The sequence below is a fragment of the Neodiprion lecontei genome, chromosome 4 (assembly GCF_021901455.1).
Source record: "Neodiprion lecontei isolate iyNeoLeco1 chromosome 4, iyNeoLeco1.1, whole genome shotgun sequence".
In the NCBI taxonomy this organism is placed as follows: Eukaryota; Metazoa; Arthropoda; class Insecta; order Hymenoptera; family Diprionidae; genus Neodiprion; species Neodiprion lecontei.
Window position 1 is genome coordinate 25,547,843 of NC_060263.1, and position 27,969 is coordinate 25,575,811.

At 32.7% G+C, this 27,969-nt stretch overlaps 2 protein-coding genes across 4 annotated transcripts; one reads left to right on the top strand and one right to left on the bottom strand.

Annotated features, from left to right (window-relative positions):
- On the bottom strand, positions 1–27,959 carry LOC107225761. Of its 3 annotated transcripts, none has more exons than XM_015666328.2 (13): positions 27,760–27,959; positions 27,292–27,434; positions 26,689–26,851; positions 26,245–26,485; positions 26,012–26,115; positions 12,525–12,805; positions 9,391–9,736; positions 7,905–8,257; positions 6,698–7,076; positions 6,271–6,538; positions 5,913–6,098; positions 5,388–5,525; positions 1–4,333 (listed from the first exon to the last, which is right to left on the bottom strand). In XM_015666328.2, the coding sequence occupies exons 1-13, from the start codon at positions 27,957–27,959 to the stop codon at positions 4,088–4,090; spliced, it is 3,048 nt and encodes a 1,015-aa protein (XP_015521814.1). In that variant the 3' UTR covers positions 1–4,087. The 3 variants fall into 3 exon arrangements, with proteins under 3 accessions (XP_015521814.1, XP_046593713.1, XP_046593714.1); XM_046737757.1 differs by having other exon boundaries at positions 26,689–26,863; XM_046737758.1 differs by lacking the exons at positions 12,525–12,805; positions 26,245–26,485 and having other exon boundaries at positions 26,689–26,863.
- On the top strand, positions 21,796–24,044 carry LOC107225762 (prolyl 3-hydroxylase OGFOD1). The gene has a single exon (XM_015666329.2). The coding sequence runs from the start codon at positions 22,120–22,122 to the stop codon at positions 24,037–24,039; it is 1,920 nt and encodes a 639-aa protein (XP_015521815.2). The 5' UTR covers positions 21,796–22,119; the 3' UTR covers positions 24,040–24,044.
- Positions 27,960–27,969: the final 10 nt, after the last annotated feature.

The window sequence follows — 27,969 nt, forward strand, 5'->3', positions numbered from 1 at the left end:
TGGCGTGGAGAATATATGAATCTGCATAAGAGAGCAGTGATTTCATTTATTAAAATATAGTACAGTTCGTCATATTCTCAAATTATCTTTCATTACATCGTATGTTAAAATGGCCTGTAGTTGTTTTCGATAATACCTTCACAATTAGGTTAACGTTTTTCAGAAAGCTTGCATTTAATTCTCATCGTGAAGACCATTTTTACAAAAATGAAATGAGTTTTTTCGTTCCCATTTTGATGACCTTGGTTGATATTTAGACTATCCCAAATATATCCGAACAAAATTAATTATAAACTTTTTCTAAGTCTGAATTAACTGTAGACTGAATTACGGTTTATGATTTGGTATAAAAGAGAGCTAATTAGAATATAACCGAATACATAGTAGGCCGATTTTAAACCAAATAAATATGCAGACCGAGAAAACTAGATTTAATGTTCCAATATTTTTCACTTACTTTAATAATATTTTCTCATTGCCTAAACCTGATAGCATTATTTCGGAAGTATTTTACTCAGCCGTTTTTTTTGTGTGAAAATTATTTCCCATTTATCTCTCCGATATCGAAGTAGTCGCGTTGAAATTTGTTTGATATGGCAATGCGAAATTATAGTTGAGCATGGCAAGACACGCGGATATAGTTGGACCTCAATATATTTGGCTTAAAGAATTAACGAAAAATGAAAACTCATCCATGCAGCAAGAGCAATATGATAATTTATTATGCTGCTTTCATTATTTATGATTTTTCCCCTCGTGTCAATACTTTATTCATCCAAAGTCATCCCGACAATACAAATAATACGCTTTTCAATAAAATGTGGCATAAATAATAATAAACGATGTGAGTATATCAGACGAATGAAGAATGTGTGCAATGTCTGTCACCAAATTTTTATCCAGAAGAAATTATCACGAAGCTCAATTATTTACTTTTTTATACTATTTTCATCTGCTGAATGTGTTCCTTTTTTCACACATATTCAGTACAAAAGATGGATACTGAATAAAATGATAAACACTTGAATAAAATCAGGTATATCTGAATATAAATTACTATTAAAGTATCAAAAAGCCCCAATTGCAGGACGCAATATTTACGAATTATTAAAATTTCAAGTAATTCACAAATTCAAATTAACGTTGCACTCATTCTTGAGAAAATAACATTGTTCATGTATGTGTAATTTTGATGGCGCGTTGCATAAAATGTCATGATGTCATGCATTTACAATTACAAAAAACTTAAGGCTAAAAAAAAAATAATCGCAGAGTAGAATCAGACAATCGTATGGCAAAATGTATTGATTTCAATGGATTTTCGATAGATTAATCATCTGCTTCAAACGCAATAATAATATCTGATAAAAATGTAAACCATTAAAAGTTGCAAGAACCCAAAATGTAATTAAGGTGAAAATATAAATAACCCTTTGAAAACAAATACAAAATCACAACAAATTTTGCGGTGCTTGAAACTCAATTATTTTGAAAATTCTGTTGTTAGGGGACAGCTAACGAAGTTTCAGTGTGTTGTGATTTCACCACCTGGATGCGTGAAGGGAAGAGAACTAATGATTCGGTACCGGCTTCACTATGTGTTCAAGCATATCAAAGTATCGATATTTCAATGAACGTAATTGATAATTAACGACGTAAATATACAAAATTTTATTAAATATAAATAACTTAGTATTCTTGGGTAAAAAGTGTATTTCGAGTCAACGTTTCTGACCTGCCGTGACCTCATTACCACAGTATTTTTAAACGAGATTCTAGTCGAATTTCACCCATTTATTAACTTATGCAATTATCTTTCTGTTTATTAAGGCATTGAGGCATGATGCGGCGGACTTTTAATTACATATGTGATGGTAACGCATTATTTCATTAGGAAAACTAACAATCCCTGAAATAAGATGTTTAATTTTAATTTTAGAGCTTTGAAACTTTTAACGCATCATTAATCTTTGGAGATTTAAGGACCTAGTGCAGTTTTCTTTAATACAAACACAAACATACGGTCGTGATGTCAGTCGACAAATTCGTCACGTGATTCAGCACGAATACTTGATTTTTGTTTTTCTTTCATTACTTATAAAAATGCATAGTCTCACCACAAAGTTGTGTTTTAGTAAGTACAAATCGCTCGTCAATTTTTGTTTTTGTCAAGTACCTCGATCATCCATCTTCAATTAATTTCCTATAAGCTTCGTGGCTTTGATCTTCAAATTTTGGCATGTTACAAATAGTCGTTAAAACGGAAGGACCTGTGAATGCTGCGATGGTAAATTCAAATACAAATTTTTCTATCTCAGACATCACAAATCTATATTTGTGTTTCTATACGCACCTATTTATATGACTAGACTAGGGCCTTAATTGTAAATTCATTCATCATATGTAATTTTTTCATTTAATCTAAGGACTTTTGCATGGAAATACTTTTTAGCACATGTATGAATAGCTATAGGAACTGATTCTTCGAATCTAGATATTGTTTGCTACAACGCATGCATATAGAATATTTCGAATGACCCAACAGAGTTTAAAAATCACAGTGTGTATCTACCTTGGGAATTTCGAAAAATAATCATTTCGAGTCCGTATTTGGATCTAACGATTGGTTTTTCGCTCCGTTGACACTAAAAAAAAGTCTGAGCTATAAACTTACTGAATCACCGATGTCTGAAGTTTTACTATTCGCGCTGTTCGCAGAGATTTACGTTAATTGTAGGAAAAACTTTGACTCCTGGATATCCCGAATCGAAACGAACATTTATCATACGTAGATATATGTCTGCACTGAGGGATGCATTAATGTAAATATTCGGTTGCCCATGAATTCAATCCTTAACTATTAGAGGTCAGTTTTTGCAAAATTTGTTAGAATACATATTAATTCGACGGATTTTTAACATAATGTAAAGACAAAAGAGTATAAAATAATATTATAAGAAAGTACTCTGCTTCAAGAAGTTTAGCATATAATAAACACGACAAATATGAAATATTGCAAATATTCCACATTAACGTGAAGAGCCGACACAATTATTTATAACAGTTGGAATCTTTTGCCGTTTTCAACACCAAAACGATTTTTAAATTTACCATTTACAAGCAAAGCCATGTGTATTTAAATTATTTATAACATAAGTATATACATAACATGTAACTTTGCACCAAAGTATGATTTAATTACAAGAATATTATACAAGTTACGCAAAATCAATTAAATTTTATTCCTAGTGTTTTTTTGTTGTGTTTTCGTTTTTACAATTTACTATTTATAAGTTACTAAGTAATCATTAGGCTCGCAATAGAAAAAATTTAAATAGCTAGAGTACCTAATATCAATAATTAATTTAAGTTTTCTTACAAAAAGTCTGCCTACGCGAAAAAATAGAACTTACCATGCTGCTAATGATAATAATGAAAAATATGTTATAACACTAGTGCCACACATTGATTCACGTTAGATTTTTATAAATCGCAACAAATTATCACATCTGAGAACTGTACATCCGAAAGTTACCTTATGTTTCGATTTTAATTTATTTCAGTCGTGAAAGAAAACGCGCAGTAAGGAAGTATTCTTTCATTCGACCTCGGCTCGCAGTCATATATTGTTTCATTCTCACTCACCCATCTTGGAAAAAGACGCATGACACAATCTGCACGAAAGGATTGACTAAACGGACACAACCTGATACTAAAACTATGCATTTACTATAACTGATGTTTGAGTTTCTGCAATCTTTTTTTTTCAACCCATAATACAATAACAAATATTCAAAAAATACATTCTCGCTTGGAACAATAAAAATATTAAAATACGCTTTTTGTCAGTAAATCCTCTCTGATCGTAAAACTTAAAATTTTTTCGAATCTTCAACATTTGATGAAATTTAATACTGTTATAAAATGTTACAGTTTTAGATGCGAATGCAGTTTATACTAGAATTGTAATGTTCGTCGTAGCATTAGCAAGCTGTGTAAGTAGTCGTTTGAATACATTTAATCTAAAACAGTGTAAAAAGTGCCGTTATTTATTTCATTTGCGTTTCATTCTCACGCCAGTTCACCGTTACGTTTCAGGAACGAAAATTTTGACAGAATCCGCATCGCTCTGATCCTTATTTTGGGCCTGCGAACGCATTGCTCGTCTTCGTTCTTCTATCATTTGCCGTCTAGCTTGTTCGCGAGCTTCCCGTGCTTTGCGATTTGCTTCACTATTTACAGTTGATTTTGCTTTATTCGTGACATTGACACGACGCTTCGTGCTGCTCCCATTTTGTGGTAAGGATGTAATTGCCTTTGAATCTGGAATAACCTGAGAGAAAAATGTTCATTATTGTAAAATATTAGTGTTAAAAAAAGTTAAAATCTATAAGAAATAAACTAAAACTCACACACATGTTGATACTACTGAAGTGATACTCAAATTCCAGTTCTACATACATTTTGAACCAGTAATTTGATTTTAATTATTAGACAAAGCTTCCTACTAGTATCATTTTGTAACTTTTGATGAAAATCCGTGCAACTACTTTCCTTCCAGAAAAAAATTACTCAAAGTAAAAGAATGAACAAGGTTTCAGACAATATTTAACAAGTTATTACGTCTATTCTTGGGAGTTTTCAAATTCGGTTCATATTCTGCTGGACAATTTCTGTTGAATTCATCATTGTTTTTTCTAGTTCTCAACAATTTGAAACGAACATTACTTTCAGTTGATATTTCAATGTCGCCCCGAGAAAAAGTAATATGGTTTATTGGCTCCCAATGGTATCACACTAATTGTTTCAGAGATTGGCTGCATGAAGTTTTTTGCACTATAATACCAAATTACTGCAAAATATCTCAATTTGAATCAATTTGAGTTTAAAATGGTACAGTATCGACTAATTCTGAAACGGTTTTACTTTATTCGGTTTGTGATTTTATGGTGACAAAGTTCATTCAGGTTTGAAAAGGGGCACTTTTCACAGAACAAGAAGAGTAAATTCTTTCAGCCAAAATGGACACACGTGTTTCAATATTGCTTCTATATTTTATCAGAAATTATAACCAATGTATCCTATTGTTGATGAACCCGAAAATTGGATTCAAGATTCGAAATTCAGATAACGTTTAATTAGTAATTGATTTAAACTAAGGCTTTTTAAATTTTGAACATGTGTCTAATAACTTGGAATCACGGCTTGATAAATGAAGTAATTCATCTTTCGGGCATCGTTGTAACGGCATTTCTGAAAATCTTTCTTCGAATATACTTTCTCTATTTTATATATAGTCTTTGTGCCTGTTTGATTATTATTAAAATTGTCATCCCCACTAATTAACCATATCGTTGACACTAGATGGAATAAAAAATTATACATACTTCTTTCCACTGTGAGTTTTTCAGTCTTCGAATCTGATCAAAAAGTTCATTGACTTGAATAACTTGTAGCATCACCATATCCCAGAAGCCTGCTAAATCTTCGTTGGTAGTCGGAAATTCTTCCCCAGGTATTTGGTTCTATACAAATGAAAATGTAGCATGAAATGTGCGAGGAATTCTGAATACAAAAAGCACATTTAAAAAATTAATAAATTTCTTTCCACATATGAAAAAAATACAAACTATATATATTCTACAAATACCAGCACAATCCATACATATTTACTTGTATTTAAATTCATTGCAAATTAGCTCATTTGTATTGCCATTTTCAAACAAACGATTTCCAATAATCATCACTTAATTTTGAACGATTTTATCTGATTTACCTCGACACTCTAAATTAAGGTTTTCTATCAATTAAGTAGAAAAATATTTTTATTAGCTACAACAAAATAAAATATTGACGTAAACCGAAAGATTATGAATGTTTTTTTAAGAAACTATGCCAACATAAATACTTACAATATTCTTTTGGCAGAGTCCTTCAAATTGTTGCATTTTTTGAGTCGCTAATAGCCGAGCTTTGCCAGCAGCTGATCTCAACTTGCCAGCTGCCTCCTCAGGAAGTACACTTGGATCACCACCTGCCAGTTCAGCTTCTGCAGATGCTGCTAAAGACAATAACCTTTCTGTTTCTGCCTTCAATATCTAGAACATGTTAGGCATAGATTAATGCAACTTTGAAATTGTCCAGAGATCTTCATTTTTAATAGGAAGATGGGAAATTTTGAGTTAAGAATGAAAGAATAAATTACAAGAGTATAAAATATGTTATTGCTGAAACAACCAATTGACAATGGAAAGTTGGGTTTCTTCTTACCTCTATAAAATAATGACCATCTTTCTCTTCAGCTACCTTTTCTGTCTCTTGAATATGCTTTGCTATATTATGTGAACTTGCGCTTGGCTCCAAAACAGGTAAGACTACTTCCAATGCAGCTGGCTGATGGTCAGGAATATTTGTTACGCTGGTCATACTTTGCTTTGAGTTGGCGATAGATTCATTTCTAGCTGTACATTTATTCAGATCTATCGTACTTGAGACAGCTTTACTTTTCTGCTCATTTCTTTGAACGGACGAAGTTACTCTATTAAACAAATACAAAATATCAGTGCAATGAAATATGTTGCCTGATTGCCATAATAAATTCAGCAGTGCCAAATCTTTCAGTACTACATGGATTTACAATTACTTGTGTTAACGTAAAATTTCTGAGAAACGTTGCTTACTGAATATTTATAATCACCTTTGTAACGATTTGATTACTTGTTCGCTACCATCAGTCGGTTTCCTAGGGCTAACAACTGGTAATTGAGCCCGGAATTCAGGTCTAAGATGTCTTAAAACTGGAAGAGATTTTAATGATTCTTCTTCCTTGACGTCATCGGTTGAAACATCGTTGTTGTTATTCAATGACTTATTCAAGAAGCAATCACTGTTATTCAATTTACTGGGACTTCGTTTGAAGAAAAATCCTTGTGCCAATGCACCAGGACCATATAATCGTTCCACTCGTTGTTGGATGAAAGACTTTTCACTACTAAACGATGAATTGAATGTATGATTTTCTGTTTCCACAGACGAACCATTAGTCATGCTCATCTCTGTCATTGAAGTATTTGTAACTGGAAATTGAACCACAAAATTATTAGTTTATACTTTTACATCACATTTTATGAAACATAGTTATCTAGCGGAGATTAGAATAGAGTAGTTTGATTGTTGCAGGGAAAACCGAGGACTGATTCCAAGTGCTATTAGATTTGTAAAACCTGTGAGCTCACACCTTTATTTATATTTCTATTGTTCATTTTGAAGTGGTGTCAAAAAAATTGTTCAAAACTTTATGCGGGACTTTAGGAACATAGGTTCGACAGTTGCGACGGTTTTATATTTATTTGAATCCTTTTCAACTATTGATTTTGAATTGAAACCAAAATTTTTATCCATGTCTATACTGAGAATTTCTAATTGTGGTTAGTATACAGATCAAAAACTATTTACATTTTTTAATAAAAGTGAAAAATATAGTTCTAGGTAGAAAATTATAACGAATTTTGCAGCTACAACTAGAAGATCTAGTATTCGCTTTCATTTTTACTGATTATGGTCACTTGCGCCATATGTTTTTGTAACTATTGCAATAATTTGACGTCAGTACAATATATAATGTCAGTAAAGGAACAGATTTAATGCTGTAAGAATTACAATAAATAGTGACTTGCAGTAGTGACCGAAATTCAAACCGTCATTACAAAAAGATTCATTTTACAAGAATGTTTTAGTATCTGTAATAAATGAAATTTTTCTCAATGTATATCATAAGATCTAAGTTTGAGCTTGGTTTGGTGATATATCAACATCACTTGTAAATTGGGTCGATTTCCAACTACCTTGCTCTAGATAACAAACATCCTTAAAACGCAATAAAGAAACTACCGGATCATACTCACCATTGAAACTCGTGGACTTCGGTGAAGAATCCGTAACGTTTGACATGAAACTTTTATTTTGTTGACTAAATGCGACGACTCTGACCATTCCTGGGCTCTTTTTTATAGGCGATATGTCCGGATTACCGTGCACTGGGCTTATATCAGCGAATGTTGTGTGCAAAGGTACGCCTTTGTCAACTTCGCTAAAGCTTTCACAGGTGCTTACGGTATTTCTAGTCTCAACGAACGTATGGATCTTATATTCTTCTCTGACACCATTGGAGAAACCATTTTGACGCTCCATTGCAAGTGGGGAAATCGACAAACTTTTCGAGGGTTGATGACTTGGTAGGCTCAGGTTTTCACTGGATCTATCCAATCAATTAACAATTTCACAAAATGATTATGTACTTTCTATTATATACTTGTTTATAATATTCTATATGTATGCAGCATTCCGTAAATGAGCTCCATTATAATCCTATACTTTTTACATCGTATTCAAACTTGACTCGATTGCAGCCGCCTTGAGTATTTTCGTTCTATGAAGTAAGAACAGCTTTAAATGGACCAAAGTTCCTTTTCAAATCCCTGTAAAGTCATGCATAGTATATGGAACATATTTTCATTCCAGTTGCCTGGGAACAGCTCTTTCTTTAAAATTTTGGACTAGCAACAAATACTTGTGTTCAAATCCTAAAATTCGATTTTGAAATATTTCATTAGTATAAAAATTATTTTGCCATTTTTGATTCGTTTGCAATAGACGATATAATTTTAAAAAACCGCCAGCGTTTCGACTTCAAAACCCTTGTTGAATAAGAGTGTAATTGCTTAAATCAATGTAATGGCATCACCAAACGCCCGAATGAATCTACAATTACTATAATTACACTTTGCAGTGCATTGAAAAAAAAAAATTATCTACGTCATTCGAACATCGTTCATATTTGTAACATATGTTATTAATAATCGAAAATACGAAAAATGATATTAAGATTGTTAATGACAAATGATTTGGTGTTTTTATGCAGGTTTACTTGCATTAGCTAGTTTTCTTAGAAACAGTTAGGCTGCCAACTGTTAAGAGATTTTTAGAAACCAAGATTTATGTATTCTAAGCCTTTATAGAATTTAATTGAAGTTAGTAAGAATAGTTTTGTAGTAACTACACTATCAATAAAAAATACTGTCCGTACAGTTTTATAAAATTTGTCATTAAAATTCATAGAACATGGTACACAGTTTGAAGCTGATAATTCTAAGTTTGATGGATAGAAAAATATATGCAAAGGGAAGAATGAAGTGTAATGTACAAAATTGACTCTAACGGATCTTCAATTCAAGGACATTTGGACACGATCCACATAAATATTTTTTAAAGATGTTTAATAGCCTAGAAATTGAAATTCCAAAGTGAAAATTTTTCGCACACTTATTAGTATAAGAAATTTCACATTGTTAGTTCGTCATTTCAAAAAATGTATTGTTTGTGTAGATATACCTGAAGCCTGCAGGACTTGTATCCCGTGTTATGAGTCTGCTGCCAGGACTCGTATCTCGAGATCTGAATCCTTCTCGTAATTTGCTATCGTATCTTGTGATACCAGAATAACCACTTATGCTACAGGCAAGACCCAAGTATGATGGTTTTTTGGCTGTCAGCTGTTCTGGTTCTGAGCTGTCATGGTGAATATTACTTATGTTTTCTTTGTTTGCGTCAAAATTTATTTGTTGTATTGATTCTTCTTTACCGTTTGGTAAGATGTCGGGAGACGGAGTGAGTTCACCGTTACAAGAAAAGCTCAGACTGTGTAAGGTTTTATCAGAGATAGAACCTACTGCAGTATCTGTAAAAAGAAATTTTAAATCAAATTATTCAGTCGTTCAAGTTCATATAAATTACTAGAAAATAATTAGTCATTTTCAAGAAAATTATAGAAGGGCTCCTCGTTTGAGAGTCGAATTCAGTTTAAGTTTGCTTCATACTTTAGATTTTCTACTAAATGAGTATTATAAATCCGAACCAAGGAATTGTTCGAAACACTGTTCTGGACTTCTCTACAAAGATATTAATTTTGGTACATCGTTCCACAATTCTTTAGATCCCAATCTGAAAATTTATCACAATGATCTATAAAGTCTTTCCAAAAAATCGCTCATTAAGAATTCTTTATATGATTTTTTTACAACAAACTGAATTAAAACGTGAAGCCATCCTCCCCTTTTTTTACGCTTCAAAGTATCACTAATAGTGAAACACCATATTCAATAGAATCACCGTGTCTGGTATGAAATAAATTAATTTCATTGATTCTATCGCTGAGGATCGAGGAAAAATTGTCAACAATGCACGAACACAATTAGTCATAAATTCATGCAAAACAGTTGGAGAATATTGTCCAACAATGTGACCCACCTAAAAAGCCACTCAAAGGAAGATGGCAGAAAAATACAATACAGGGAATGTTCGAAAAGTTTAAACACCTTTTGTATTAAAATTGTAAAATGGTTAACAGTCTACGTGTTATGTGAAATATTTAAATACTATTGTTTGATTAAATCCACCGCACAGGCCGCACAGAGACAATAATCTGGATTAGCTAGATGTGAATGCGTACTTAACAACGTTGCCGCAGACACAGGAATAGCCTGGGATCACATCAGCAAGCTATACACTTGCAATACAATGAAAGCAAGTAAAGTTGACTTGGCTTGGCACAAGTCAGGCAAAAGTACTATTCTAGGAATATACTAAGCTAGTTACAATCAGCTTACTAGATTGGTTCAAATAGTAAACAGATGGAACTATCTTCATCCTTCAAAATGTGTATCATAATTGTTATAACTGTATTATCTGTCAAATAACAATATTCAGCACCCCAATCATAATGATATGAAAAAACACCTGCCATTAATTTCTTAGATTAGAACACGGTGACTGCAATTACAGCAATACAGGAAATATGAAAAATAATTTACAAAATGTCTGATGTCACTAGAATGACTTTTTCAATTGACAAAAATTAATTACTTATAGAATTTGATTTTGATGGAGTTTTTGAAGAGTTGGCAAGCTTTGACAGCCATTACCATTTATCGGTACATTTGTAGGGTAAGCTCCCTCTCCCTTTCCCCCTCTGCCGCCCCTTAATATATTAAATGGTTTTATGGTATTCATATTCAAAATCGCGACACACAGTGTGGATGATTATACAGCGTTTCCTTTTTGTTATGAAGTATTTTTAATGGACGCAATCTAATAAAAGCAAAATTCAGATGCAAGATATGACTGATTATGGCTGACTTTTTAAAGTAGGATTCCTTCTGACTAGTTTTGATATTTTACGTAAGAATATTGTGACCGTGATTAGATAAATAAAGTTTCGAATATATGTTTGGGTTGAATAAAGATTGAAAATTTATATAATTCTCCAAATTTGTAACTATGCTCTATAATCCAACAAGTAATCTTATCAAAATAGGTGTAACCATTTATCTGACGGTTATGCTGTGGTATTAAAAAATATTGAATACAGTAGTGACGAAACAATAAAAAATCATACAATTAATGATTATTAGACTATGCAGTTCAGTGGAAACGTTACGCAAACAATAAAGAATCAGTGTTTACAAAGTTGAACTCAAGTTAATTGAGGTTTTATTCGTCATCAGAAATTCTTGTTTCGAAACAGAAAAAAAATTTAGTACAACAAATTCACATAAAGAAACCTTCGTTATTCTGCTATTTAACAAGATTACATTCATAATCCGTTTTTTGTACGAAAGTTACTATTATTTAATTGTCCAATTTCGATTTTTTCAATGAAATTCAAATCAATTAATTTAAGTTCAACTTTCTAAGCCTTGCTCTGATAACTTTTTTGTTCCAATAAATTTTACACTGAATTGTATGACCTTCAAAGTGTTTTACAATATCCGTTACAAATCATCAAAAGAATACTGATCTATTACTTCTAATAAAGCTATTTTGAATATATTACACCATTTCTTGGCAATACTTATTTTTCTTGGGAGCCACAAAAAAGATAAAAGATAGAAGTCAACAAAACAGTGGTAGCATAATTGCAATTACTCGTTTTCAATACACCTGCATGAGTTGAAACATGCATAGTCATTTATTTCCGTCGATGAAGATTTAAATTGCAATTAAATATTTCATATATGTTTCGCATAACAGAAATCAACTTGACAGAAAAATTTGACGAGTTGCGTGACTTTCAAACTATATTCGATCAAAAACAATCCTTCCTCAATTTCTCTTGAAACTTGCTATTGTAAAATACACATGAAGGTAAGAATTAATATTCCAAAACTAAACACAGTACGCACAACATGCAAAAAAATATATCGCAGATTTCCAATGCAAAAGTAATTAAAGAATTACTATGGGCTTCACAATATATACTTCCACATAAAAACATAAATTCTCAACAATTACGCATAATGATACGGTAAATACGTTAGTTAAATTCACTAGAAAAACGTAAACGCCTTGAACAATATATTAAAACATAATTTTCAACCATAATAAGACGGGCAATAGCAGCAGGTACTTTAGATAGTTATGATTTTCGAACTCCAGGACATTCCGAGATACTCAATCGAGAGCCGAACCTGATCGGTCAGATGCAGATGTATCCACGTCGAGACTACAACTGCCAATACTCTCTTGACTAGTCATATTGAGATGTTTATTGGTGACCTCAGAGCTGAGTTGATGATAATGCAAGGGCTGAACTGCGAGGGACAGTGGCCTGAGGCGAAGGGTGGTCCTGGTGTTTCCTCCGCCTGGCACCACTTCACCGGCACAGTCTTCCCTCGATGTTTTACTTTCCAGACCTGCCACTTCACTGTGAACCACTGTGTTACGATGGTTTCCACGAGCGTTGTCAACACTATGATTGTTTCCACAATAGTTAAAAATAAAACAAGAAAACTATCATAAAACTGAAAATCAGATTGAGTACAATTCATGCTTCAAATGTATGCACTTATAGTTGAATCAATACTAATTTCGAATTTGTCCATTCCATGTCCAAGTATTCTCAAAATCCTGTACCTTTCGATCGCCGTGAAATGTAAATGATCAAACACCATTTTGAAAAAGCTGATATTGAAAATGAAAATATCTGTTTTGCTCGTGAAAAATCACTAAATTATTATCACTCCGATGTTTTTGCATGGATGATAACCAAGTATAAAAATGGATGTTGTTTTAAAAGCATAAATATATTAATAGGATATCACTTATTTACGTATTTCAAATATGTGGTTGCAATACATTCATAGCATGAATTTCAAGTATTGGCTGTGTAGCTAAGTAGTTTCAACATTCATCAAAGTTAATACAGAATGATGCACAGCCATAGACAAGTGCAAAATAAAGCAATTACTGATGCAAACATGACAAGTGCTTCCGTACGAATAGCCATATCCATATTAATAGTAATATTTTTTTCATTCTCACCAGCATTGACTAAGTCTATACAAATTGCTTCATTGTATTGAAAATTGTTTTGCGTCAAAGGAAAATAAATGTTCATATTGCCCAACTTCGTGCATCGAAGTAAAAAAGTAACATATTTATCAGCTGTACAATTTTGGTTTACAATTTACAATAAAATACAAATGATTGTGGGTATACTAACTGGGATCTAATAAATTCTTCAAAATTTGAGAAGTAGTTAAACTATCAATAGTTTCATTTCCAAAGTATTCATCTTGTCACAATGCTTCTCTTTTCCCAGGTTCGGAGTTTGAAATATATTAATTCTGTTCAATAAAAGCAGGATAAACCACGTATACCGTAAATAAAATTAATACAAACTTTAATTGTGCTTGGTACCTTCGTCGCCAATGTTTCCATGGCAAAAACTTAGACAGATTTTTTTTCCCCACTTCATTTACTGTATAACTACCACTTTCAATTTTTAAAGGCATGATTCATTCGAATTATTCCTTGTTAATGTAATTAGATCTCCAAATTAATATATGTATATCAATATCAGAAATACTCTAATTTTTCAATTGCAAGCTAATTTTTTTGTTTTTCCTAGATTAAACGAATTAAAGAACGGATAGTTGCGAAAGCTCTGGTCATTCACAGGGTGGCCACTTTTACGTTGAACGTAATTTTTAGCAACGTTAAAAAACAATGCGTAACGATACACGTTATTAACCCGACTGGTGAGGGAAGACTGACATGGTATGCAGACAATCCCAATTCCCAACATATCAACTCTCTCTCTCTCTTTAAACTGGGAACAGGGTTCCCCTGGATATTTTAAGAACACTAAAAAATCTGTGGTGCGTTTCCATGTATATACAACTGTTCTTAGAATGAAAGAAAGATGCGTGTGACTCAGATTTGAAGACTATATCCATGTATGTAATTCTAATGACTTGTTACTGTTATTTAAATAATAGATCTCGAAAGAAAACCTGGTTTTACTTAAAAAAAACACTCTACACAAATTATTGAAAGATTAAATTACTACATATATTATTACGAACAATCAACTCTATCTGAAAATGCAACTCTGAATTAAAGTACAAGATACTTTCACATGAACACTCATATCAAGCATTCAATACCAATACGCTCTTCACTAATGTTGACAAAATGCGAAAACAGGTTTCAAAAATTAATTATTAGTAGTCCTAATAAATGAGACAAGAGATAATGCAAAATAATTGACACCATTTCAGGAAACTCTCCTTCATAATGCACGATTCTATAAAAAATTTCATAACGTTTTCCAAGACTCATCCGAATTTTTAACCACCATCCAATGTTTGTAGAACGAAAGAAAAGTTACAGAAAAATATTGCCAATACGAAATTTTCATTAATTGAATGTAATTGATATTATTTCTCTTTCGTGTCAGACATTGTAAATGCTTGGTCTTTCAACGCAGTAGAAAGTACCGCAGAGATAGTCAGCAAGGAAGGAATTCAGAAGTTGGGGTAGTTTATTTGCATTTATATATAGACACCTAGGATTAGCTCCAGTGTCACTTACCAGGAGCCCCTTCTAGACCGGTCTAAAGATATCCTATTCTGGATAACTACTTCGGTAAAAAGACTCTTCAGCAGATAAATATGCAATGAGATTTAATTTTTTTAAATACTGCCTTATTATTGATAATGTCAGTGAAGTTATTGTTGACACATGCCCATCAATTTCAACAAATATAAAATTGATAGAGCACCTTTTGTACATTGATTCTAATCTTCTGAGTTTAAAAAAACTGAATGATGACTTACATTGAATTTGTCAATGGTACATGTGCTTGCGTTTGTTTAGACTGCAACCAATATAATTAACCTTATGAAATTTATCAGTGATTTCAAAGTAAATAACGCCAAACTTGGTACATAACTTTGAATTGGTCGCAATTTGACAATTCAACTACTTATGAAAGTACCTACTTGCTGTATCTGTATTCCGTAATAGATAATAATTGATTAGACAATTCAATTAAAATAGAGCAGATATGATATTAATTGTGCGCAGCATTTGGATATCAAAGTTGCAACATTCAGGTGTCGTTAATGGCATCCAGCAATAGCAAATAAAGATTAGAACTAGAAGTACATTTTGTAAAATAGTACATTTCAATAACGTGAAATAGTTTGCATGCTTAAATGATGATTAATCTTTTATTAAGTAGGTACTACTCTTAACTACGATATACTCTATACTATAAATGAGGCTTCAAGGCTGAAATATTCATTTCAAAGGCGGTGCTTCCATGCTAATAGTTTATCGATAATAACTACACTATAATTACTTACATTACAAGCCGTCACTAAAGACTATAAAAATTGTTTAGAGTTGTCAAACAATTTTGAGTTAATAATCTTAATTAGAGCAGAATCAGTGCTGGATATTTCTAATTTACTGTGCATTATACAAAATTATAATTATTATACAGCATTCCAATTCAAAACTAAATACGATACAGCTAAAAGTACTATAGGCGTAACTTATGTTAATCGTACAGGTGAAAGTGAGGGGTGAATCATAAGAGAGATTTGGTGTACAACAGGCAAGTTTTATTACAAGATTTTTGGAGAGGATAAGCAATATTGCAGGAAGATTTTGGCTAATTTGCAGACATTCTTGAAGACTTATAGTTTTTTGTTTCGAATATTGCACGAATTTGTAAAATTTTGGAATGAGTTTCATGATGTTGCATGGCGAAATGTGTTGAGATGTTTAGGAAATTGAAATGTGCTGTACACCATTTCTCCTCAGGTAAATATCTGGATAAAAGTGTGGGAAAAATTGCTAAGTTGATCCACAAATGGTGCATAAAAAAATAATCACATATTTATGTTTACAACAACACATAAAACGTTAATTTTAAAACAAAAACTTCACATCACAGTATAGAATTGCATGTCTTTGCGAAAACACATTAATGTACATTCATTTGAAATAAATAGGCAGTTGATCTATTGAGTATAACCAGTAGTATAGCATATCACCCATTTTGACATAAATACAAATCTGTACACACATGTGAATAAAAGTTTTGATGGGAATGTAACACATCCAGAGTGTTAAGCTTGCGTTATTATAAGCAGAGCCTAAGTTGAGAAAACGAGTCTTTTCAATAATCAACAGGCAAACTCAAGTGCTGGAACAAAATCTATATCGCCACCATTGCCAAAGCCTGCAATTTCTTCTCAGTTGTACAATTATATCCAGTACTTATCGGTTGCACTAACAATAGACTCTATTTCATGCCAAATTAAGGAGGTTCGTTGGCCTAAAATCAGTACTTTTCATAAATTTAATGAAGAGTAACCCATTGAGTATCTAGAAATTCTTATATTCGTGAGCAAAAAAGAATCTGTAAAAATACAAAAATAGAAAATACTGCCAAAGCAAACAAAAGCTTAGATATCGATGTTTCATTTTCAATCTCTTCGAAATGGTAAAAAAATCTAGTAGATTCTGGTAGATTATTTTTTACAGTCGTTGAAAAAGATTTTTTTTTCTGAGTATTCAATTCAATATTGGCATTTGTTGATTATAAACAACATATTGGAATAATGTTGTAAAATTATATATTTAACTACACTGACATAATAAAAAAAAAGTTTGATTGTATTTGTAAAAAATAGTTTGAAGAAATTTGAAATGAAGCATCAATATCTAACAATAAACTTTTGTTTATAATTTCACTATTTTCTATTTCTGTATTTCTTAAGGTTTTCTGAGCTTACGAATATATTAATTTGATAGGTATCCAATAAACGACTACGTCGTAATTAAATTAACAGAAGGTATCGATTTTTGGTCAATCAATCTTCTTTAATAACAGCGATAAAATTTTTGATACACCGTTCTAAAAATCATCAAAGACTTCAAAGCAAATCTGTACAGTTTATGCTTTGGTAGTAATTTAAATATTATTAAAAGAATTCAAAGTGTACCACCTTCACTTTATGTATTGTACTCTTAATGAATAATTATATTGAATAGATTATAAATTACCATAATAGCTACAATTTATTCTGAATTAGCAAAAAAAAACTTTTTCGGCATTAACATAGTGTCCAGTAAAAGATCTGTAACAAATTGAACGTCATTCAAGAGAAATAAAGATACACGAATGCAGAGGGCACTGTACAATAGCGGCATGATGTACGTCATATACATTATTTCTACTACAACCTGTTAGTAGGGAACAACAAAAAAACGCGATTTGAAGCAGAAATTCACTTTTTGCGAACAGTTACTCAGAAATTACAAATAAATAGATCATTCGCAGGAAAGCTTCAAAATGGGATATTTCCTGCACAAGAAAAATTTAATGACATTTTCAGAACCTCAAAGACTTTCAGGACCACTGGATACCATCAATTAAATAAATGATCAACTCTTTGTTAGTGCAAAGAGCAATAATCAACATACACTAGGCATCAATTGAAGCAAGATTTGGAATGCATATTAAGAAGCAAGAGTGTGATTTAAACAGTATTACAATTCAAAATAAAAAGGTGCATAAAAATAAATTCTGTGATATTGTATTGGATAAATGTCGAATCATATCAACGCTGAAATTAATTGCAGATTTCAGCTGTCAAACACACATGAAAAAATTTAATTAAATTGTCTTTCTTGCAATTTGGATCTTACATTCTTTAACACTTTGCAATCCTACTCGGAAAATGATGATTAGTAGCTCTCAAATATATTCATGCACGCATCGGCCAAAACCTACAGTTAACTTCAACATCGTGCATTCACTAACTCGAAGATAATATCTGTAGATACATGGGTTATCAGAATAACACACTTTTGAGGTTTGGTAATTAAATTAAACAAGTTCTATTAAAGGCCGTAAAAATTAAAGCTAAGCCAGTACACCTAGCTCTGTTCAAGGACATATTTACTACCTATATTTCACAATAAGAGAAGCCAATATTAAATTTAAGAAAGGAGAACTTCATTCGATAGTGCAATCACATCCAATCCATTAAAAATTCTCTGCACGTTTCATATCCAGTTGAGTGTAATATAATTCTTTACATTTTATGTAGGTGTATAAAAATATTTAGCCTGTCTCCCACCTTAAAAAAACCTTTTATTATATGAATATATCCAAATTAGTTTTGTCGAAATGAATGAAAATAATGATGATGTCTGTGTAAGTAGGATACTAATTCGTTGCGTAGATGAAGAAAAAGTAATTGAAATATGTGGTATTGTTTAGAGATTAAATATAATTAGCTAAAACAATTTGATAATAATAAACATATCATTATTACATTTGAGAAATACGATGAATATACAGAAGAAAATGACTGTAAGGATAGCCTATACAATATACAATATACAAGCTATACAATAGTGTAAGGGATATTGCGTCCTAAGTTAGCCAAGCAAGACACTGCAGGAAAACTACACGCCCATCATCATCTATGCAGTTCGCCCAGAGCGACTTCACAAAATAGATAAATTGCATTGCAAATAACAAATGCGATTTGATTTTTCATAGTGAGATGTAATGAAATGATAATAATTAATGAAACTGACAATATAAAAGTGATAGAAACTCCAATACTCAGAAAATTCATAAAAATGAAGTAAAATTGGTCAGGAAGTTGTTTTTAGGTACCCAGCGATGAAGAGAAAAAAAAAATCAAAACATATGTTCTACGTAGTTGCAAGCTGAATGATTGAGAATTCCAGGCAAAGTAGATGAATCGAATTGTAGAATACATGTTTAATAGCCTTGATGTTGTAATAAAAATTCATGTCAATTCAGAGAACATGCATTCCAACGATTATTTCAAATGCCAAATAATCTGGCACAAGTTTTCTATACTGCAGACGCCTACACAGAACTCCTGAGAGGCGGCAGAGGAACCTGTTTATGTATTGCATACTACTTCTCACACCAAAGATTCGAATTGAGAACGTAAATCAATATCCGACTTAGATAGTGTTAAACATTTCACAAGATTAAGTGTATCAAACCAATTACTATTACTAAATGCTTGAATACATGTTCGAAAGGTAAAGCGGATAGCTACATTAGATTGAACTTTAAACATCTTGGAAATATTTTGCAATAACATATCCAAGACTGTGAATAAAAATTACATTGCACAATTACTTGTTATTTCTTATTTTGATATGTCGCTTTCATCAATTTCTTACTTTTTCAATTGTAAATTTCACACTTTCATTTTGAACTTGTAAATTTATTAGTTTGTACTACTTTTGGAGAAAATTATCACAGAAAATTTTGCAAACCAATTAGAGTGGTATATAAGCCTGTTTATACATTCGTTCAAAGACTGGTTGGAAATTGAAACGTATAAAAACTGCAAACTGGTGTTTTAGGTGTAAGATTAATCCTTCTAAAATCCTGCGGTTTGCAGGATTGTAACATTGCCTTAAAGATTAACGTTGAGAAACAGTTTACTGAACCGGAAATCACGAAATTAGACGTAGGTGGGTACGAGAAATACTTGAATTAGACGAATTATTTACGCAATTTCAAATCGAATTATGCTTACTTCCCCAGACGTTACTAACATCAATGATATCATGGTAATTGAGCGAAAGAAAATACATGGATGAACAGTTAGGCATATTTACTGTAAACTAAACAAGCATTGCTGCATTGTGAAATACAAGATACGACAGTGTATATAAAGCGTTAACGAACTGTCAGCGCCCAAGTAAGTGTGGCACGCCTCGATCTTTCCGACATGACCGAATTTTTCGAGAAAACGTCGTGCAAAGGATGAAAATAATGAATAGAGTCGCATGCGTCGATGCCAACGTCGTAATTGTCGGCTAACCCGATAAACACCTCACCCTTATAATTAGAGGATAATTCAATACACATGGTTAATCCAACCTAAAGACGTATTCACATACATGCTATATGTCACATTTTACAACGGAAAGAATGTTTCACTTTCGGCGTAGTCGTTTATTCGTTACTCACATTCAAGTTGTCCCCTGATTTTTCCAGACCCTACTTCGTCGTTTTCTAGTCAACCTTTCTTAACCGATTTCAATATTTCGCGAATAATACTCCGGCAATTTAGAGGTCAGGGTGTGCCCCAAATTTTCGTAGCGCCCAACACTGCCCGACACATCCGTCAAACACGAAAACCGGTTGCCATTTTGTTGCTGGTTTGACACTTGCGCGCGATCTAACAAACCGAATGCCAACCTCATTCGAGAGCGCTATTTTTCAAACGGTATCCACTCGTCATGCTATTCAACCTACATAACGATCGTGTACACTTGAATAAACAATTTTATGAGCCTGAAGCATGACGGGCCTGTGATAGGAATGAATAGAGTAAAAACAACAACAAAAAACTTGAATCAGATGGTAGATGAATATCGACAAATTAAATATCGATACCTCACAGCAGATATTAAAACTAAATAATTTATAATCATACCGTATTGCGGTACATCATGACACAAAAGCACTGTCCTTAAATTCTTACAGACAGATTCCTTATCAAATCGAAGATTCGGGTCGGAACCAATAATTCATGTCATTCGGTCGTTAAGTGTATCATGTATCATTCTTTGGGTGATTATTTTCAAACAAATTTGCCAAGTCTTCGAGCGTGCTTTCAGAAAATAATTAATCTGCCTAGATCAATATGAAATTGCTAGAGTGATTTAATACTGTGTGGAAAAACGAAACGAAATCGAAGCTCGATTTTAGACAGTTACGTATTTCTTATTTTCCACATCAATATCATTTCGAATAACATTTAAAAAATCCTATCTGCATGTTAAAGGATTTATAAATGTTTTAAAATCGTTTACAAAATGAATAACTATTATGTTATAGATATCATGTAAAACTCTCACGCGATGTTGGGACTTTTCAAAAATGGTTCAGAACGAAGTTAGCAAGAAGAACAACAGTTATGTAATTATGAAAAATCAAGTTTAAGTTTCGCTGCGTTTTTTCGTATAATATGTATATACATCAATAACAGCAGCAATTTTACACCTATCCAGGTGAATCGGCGGGTTGTTTAACGACTGCCAAACTCCGCATATTTGAACAACAAGCTATAAAAATCGATAAAAGTAATTATTAAAAAGTAAATAAAAGTAAATATTCCCTTAAATCACTCAAAGAAAGGTATATTTCATCGCGAAGTTGTTTGCATTTTTGATCCCGACCTGGATGGGTAATTTAAGGTGGAATCAACCGAGAGTGACGGGATAACGGGAACGAAACAATACTAACAAGCAATAGAGCTACGGTAAAACGGAGTAAGAATATTCGGAAGATTAAAATTTGTATGGTACTCTCATCAGCACAACGAAAGATAAAAAAAGTATTATCTATAGTACCGGCTGCGCATGATCGTAGAGCACGTGCAATTCGATCTATTACGGTTCACAGCCGTTGAACAGTCAGTTCTGTAATTTTTGTCCTCGAATGTGAATTATTCCAATATTGACGATAAATAACAGTTGATACTCGACGAGTTATCGTTTGTCAAGTTTCATTTATTCTTCATTTCTTATTGGTGTTTATTGAAGTACAGAGGATTCCGATTATACTTCAATTTCAAAACATTTAAATACATGGGCAACTGAGTTAACCTCTTTTTTGCCCAGACCGACTGACATTAGACAAGCGAGCCTGATCGCGACGATACGGTGGTGGTGAAGGAATCAGTATCGTACATAATGTCCAACGAGATGCATGAAAACGTTGGAGAAACAGACGCAATTGAACCGGTTGCAAAAAGATTTAAAAGTTCAATAATCTCGCAACACGTGGGGTCAATGGAATTCCAAAAAATCTTTTCTAATCATTGGCACGGCTCAAAGCCTGTGAAAACAGATAGAATAGAGATAATAACGGAGCCGTACCGAATATGCAAAATTTCAGATGTTCTAGCCGAAAATACGTTCATTTCGAAACTAAAAGACGAATTGAAAGACGTAGAAAGTTGCCGCAAAAATATGGACTTGTATCAGTTTGAACAAACGAAAGACCTGGCAAACGTAAAATCTGAAAGCATAGTACAATTGTACAGAACCTTTGAATCAGACTTGACTGATTGGATGAGAAATAATACGAAAATTGATTTGAGTGGAAAAATATCAATATCTAGCGCACGTTACTCTGATACAGATTATCTTTTATGTCACGACGATAATATGGGTGATAGAAGAATCGCCTTTATTTTATATTTGTCTGAAAATTGGACTGCGCAGGATGGTGGATCACTAGATATATTCGATACGGATGAAAACGGACAGCCGAACTGCATTGTGCGCTCATTAATTCCTGAGTATAACTCATTGATTTTCTTCGAAGTTTCAGATAAATCGTACCATCAAGTTTCTGAAGTAGTATCAACAGACAAAGTAAGAATATCGATTAATGGATGGTTTCATGGACCACTGTTGGAAAGTGAAATACAGCATAGACCAGAAATAACATACAAATATTTCAAACCTGATGAGACCGAGGTGGACTTGCTGTCTTACATTTCTAAGATTTATTTGTACACAACAATCGTTAAGAAAATTCAAAGGACTATTGAAAAAGATTCGTTCATATACCTTCCCAACTTTTTACTGGAAAATATGTATGAAAAATTGTGTGATGATGTAAAGAATGAGAATATCAAGTGGGAAAAAACTACTCCAGCTGATGTACAGAATTACGAAATCGCCAATGAAGATACTTTACCCACTGTGCTGAAAAATTTCTATAATATTTTCAAGTCCATCCATATTTTTCACCTTCTTAAACAATACACTGAGTTGGATTTGGTACCGGAAGCCGACCATATGAAACCAAGAATGAAAATTGAACTGCAGAGGTGGTCGCGGGGCTGTTATATGTTAATCAATGACAAAGAAGTCATTCAGCCTTACAGTAAAAAGGATGCAGAAACAGAAAATAATGAGAATCATAAAACTGATGAAATTGACAGAAGCCTAAAAGCAGAGCTGAAAGACGGATCAAGTATAGCAGGTAAAATCGAAGACACATCTAACGAATCAAAGAGTGCAAAAAGTGATGATCAACCTAATTTCAGCACGAAGCACGACATTAATACAATTGATGAAGAAATCCTGATCGTAGATAAAGAAACTGCTACACAAGACAGAATAGTAGTCAAAAATCCACATGGCAAAACTCAAAATAGTATTGGAAGTAAATCTAGTAAAGGAAAAGAGAAGTTGCCAATATCTAGAACGGCATCGTCAGCAAACTGTACCAAATCTGTAGGGAAAGCATCGATGTCCGTCGCATTTCACCAATCTGACTCTACGGATACAGAAGATTACTCGTCAAACCCACCGAGCGACCCAGAGTCTGATACTTCACAATCTGATAATGAAGAGAAGGATAATAGGCCAGGCACTCTGGATGTTTTGTTACAATTTCATACCGAGAATGCAACAGATGATACTACGATAGATTATATTGACCCTAAACAGAAGGATGGTGCATTGATTCATATACCACCCCAAGACAATCATTTGTGTTTAGTTTATAGAACTGCTGACACTTGTCGGTGTAACGAATATGTTAACCATTATTGTAAAGGCTACTTTTACACATTAGTATGTTCTTACTATGAATAAAACCTTTTAGAAAAAACTTCCTATCTTGCATTATCTATTTTTTATTTATATAAAACGACACAGTTTGCTTGATGTTGAGAAATAAATGCAGACTCCTTGTTCACGCTAAATATTGTGTCGTGACGAATCACTTCATTCTTTGAAAGTGAGTGATAGTCAGAGAGAAACAATGTTGGTTTGGATGAATATAATCGAAAGTTACACTTGGTTACTTCAACTGTTAAAAGTATCAGCAATTACAAAAAACATTAATTACTACTTTCATGAAAGAATTTATGATCATTTGTTTCACAATCCGGTACCTAGCTTAAAAGTAAAAAAATCAACTTTGTTATAATTGTTTTAAAATGGATTGATCAAAATATTTTTTAAATTACAGCATGATCAATTTTCAAGATTCGAATTAGATAGACCATGCATATTCACTCTTTCTCTGGTTGTGGATCTTGCAAGTTCTGCCATAAAACAAGACTACTAATCAACTTGAAAGTAAATAGCATCCAAATGAAGTCGAAGTCAGCATCAACTTTGTAAAAATATAATTACAAAAATACATATCCTATTGATTTACACTCTATGAAAAGGATTCCGAACAGGAACATTGAGCATAAAGTGTTAAATGTAGGCCTTGTTTTAAAGCACTACCTTCAGCAGATCCACAGTCTCTACTCTAAAAAGAAATACAATACAATCCTAAACTAGAACTCCACCTCCCACTTCATAAACCTTTCATTTGTTTTCAATTTGAAACTAGCAGAGTAACTGTGATTCACAGAGAATGTTTCTTTACTTATGACCAGTAGCACCACTTCATACTAGGTATTTCATGCAAAGTTCACATATGGAGCTCTAAACAGAGAGCTGCATCGCCACCTGTCAGAATCACTCACCAAACTGAACGCACGACTCTTGATATACCGATCTCTTATGCTAGAATCCCTCACTTTGTACATTGTAGCACCCTATGGGGCCTTTGTGTAATATGACCTGGTATATGCGCATGCATTGACATCAGTCCATTTTTGTCCCAAGGACAACGTACGTTTTTAGCATTACAAACAGTGATGTATCTTGTTGTTAGAAAAAGCTAGTTCGATTATAGCTTCTGAACAGGTAGGCAAGTATCACTATTAGTTTTTTTTTTCACACAATTTTGAATGCTCATAAGCCTATGCCAGAGGACGCTGAAGCTGCTTGAAAGTAGCTGTGATCGAATGTACCAGAATCTTAGATTATATGCAGAACACATACCACGAAATAACATGACTGCAGGCATATCACATGCATTGTGTTTCTGCTAGTTGCTACTATAATCTGCATGACTATATCAAGGCTATAAACATTTTTGATCTTCTGAAGATATAAGCTACTTAGAACTCACGAATTAATTAAATTTGATTAAGATTCAATTAGTTTTTTTTTTTTTTAATCACAGTTTAATAACTGAAATTATTCAGGCAATGGTGGTAATATTATGCTGTATAGAACGTCTATCATATATTATTTGCAGACCAAGGGTAGCAGGTAGCACCACAGTGGAGATCAAGGGATAAAATTGAGGTATAATACAAAAGATATTCTCAAACATTTATTATATATGGTATATTTTATGTACAAAAAAAGATTGCTATTGTTCAGGCTCACGATTTGTGCATGCAAGATAATATGTTCCACAAATTGCGAAAAAAAAAACCAACTTATACATTAAAAATGTTAAATTAACACATCTGAATGTAGAAAAGTCTAGTGAACATGGAATGATTCTGAAAAGAACAACAAACTAATTCCGTATTGCGAATTTTGATAACATGTTCATGATTCGTATGTCCAGTATTAGAATTATAAAAAATAATACAAAAATGAATGAAAGGAATATTTTCAAGGTGTTATTTAGCAAAGTTCTGCAACATATTACACGAACCCAAATTTTCAAGGTTTTATGACTTGAAAAAATATAAATTAGAATACTCACGCTCTTGAGTTATGAGACATACATTGGATTTCTGGTCCTTCAATACGAATGCTAGGATAAGACGCCGGTTGATCTTCGACACAAGCAGCGCTTGCCCCAGATGTCTGTAATTCAATGTCAAGAGTGAATTATGTTATTTAAACACTGTGAAGAAGGTTCGTCAGACAGTTGTCTGTTTTTATTATTGAAAAGCTTGTCCATATAAAACAAGTCTACATGAAGAAAAACCTTACCGGTGAGATACAAATCTGTACACAGTGTTCAGCAATTTTTTTTCTAAGTTCGTTCATTTCTAATTCCTGCTGAAAGCTTGCATCGCTTTCTTGCGAGTCATCTCTTTTATCATCATCGGCTGATTTTGTAGAGTACTCAACTTGAACCCATGGGCAGATAATGGGGGATGATTGTACTGAATTTTTACTAGGTCTTGAGAGGCGTGGTGAAAGACGTCTCAATAAAGAAACAAGCTTTGATCTATAAAATTAAAATGAAATCTATACAAAATCTGTCAATTTTAATTTATGTTTAATAACCAAACAGCAAATTCACCGGAATTCAAGTAAAGTGGCCTAACGCGAGTCCCACTTTCTGATGTCTGACTATATATGTACGTTCCTAACTAAATTGTCCTGCTTTGAAAAAATTTGCTATCATGTACTTATACAAAGTGTACATACTTAGCACTTGAAGTTGCTTGCAAATATCCAGGTGTTGAAGGGATATTTCTTGACAGTTGCTCAGCGCTACGAGTCCCACCTTGAGATTCCAGTTGATTAGAACATGAAGTAACAGTTCTTCCGATTCTCCAGTCTAAGCTGTTACTTTGAGAAGCTCTGAACCCTGTCAAAAAATCTCAAATATAAAAATATTTAGGCATATAATTATATTCAGTATTTCAGATATATTGTTAAGGGGAACTTATTCAACAGTAGCTAGTATTAGCTTTCTTGCATACAATTCTAATTACTGATAGGTTCTCTATTTTTTTTTATGCATAGATCTTTCTTCTTTGTCTCCTGACCAATAACCTGTTCTACTTGTAATAAACTCTTTTATATTCTGTTTGGTTTCTTTTAGCACTAATAAGTTATAGCGGCTAAGATCTGGCGCAAATGCTACCAAATATTACGGCATGTCAGATATTCAAAGGAATATTCTGCAAACTGCAATGTAAATAGGACTTAAAGGTATCTTGTAGGTATTCTACCCACAGAAATTGATAATAATCTAAAAGTAAATACAATCAATTTAGGAATTCAATTATTCTTCAAAAAGCCAACCTTGATGATTAACAGATTTTCCAAGATGCCAATCCAGAGAATTAGAACTTTTATTGACAGCGTAAATATTATCACATGACTTCGTTGAAAGGTAGGTAGAAGTTTGACGCCGTTTTAATAGGCGTAAAATTGGACCAGTGTTTCTGATGAAAGAAAAAACATTTATTACATCTACACATCCAAAACATAGTTGAACTGTTTAAAAAAAAAAAAATACCATGACATTCTTTTAGAAACAGACAGTTTTATTGAAAGAACTTCAACAGTTTAACAGCATTTCAAGTATGTTTCAGACACAAATTCGTTTTTTAAATCAGTTAGATCCAATTAAGTTATATTCAAAGAGCAGTGTAACTCATTGGCTTGTTCCAATGTAATAGATTTGCTGTGATTTGTGATTTAAATACAATATCTATCGACTACCGAGGCTGCCGAATATATGTCCAACTTTTAATGAATAGTACATACTTTTTGCACTTCTGTGATGTATCAATAATTGGTGGGCGGTTCTTGCACATTTGAAAAGATTCGGTACTGTAAGTTCCAACTCTAACGTGACTATACGCTGCCCTTAATTGGACACTTTCCAAGGGTTGAGAATTATTTTGTGTAATGGATGATGGCGGGGAAAGTTTGGGGACTAGCTCGATTTTGGAAGTGCAGTTCATGATTTTGAAT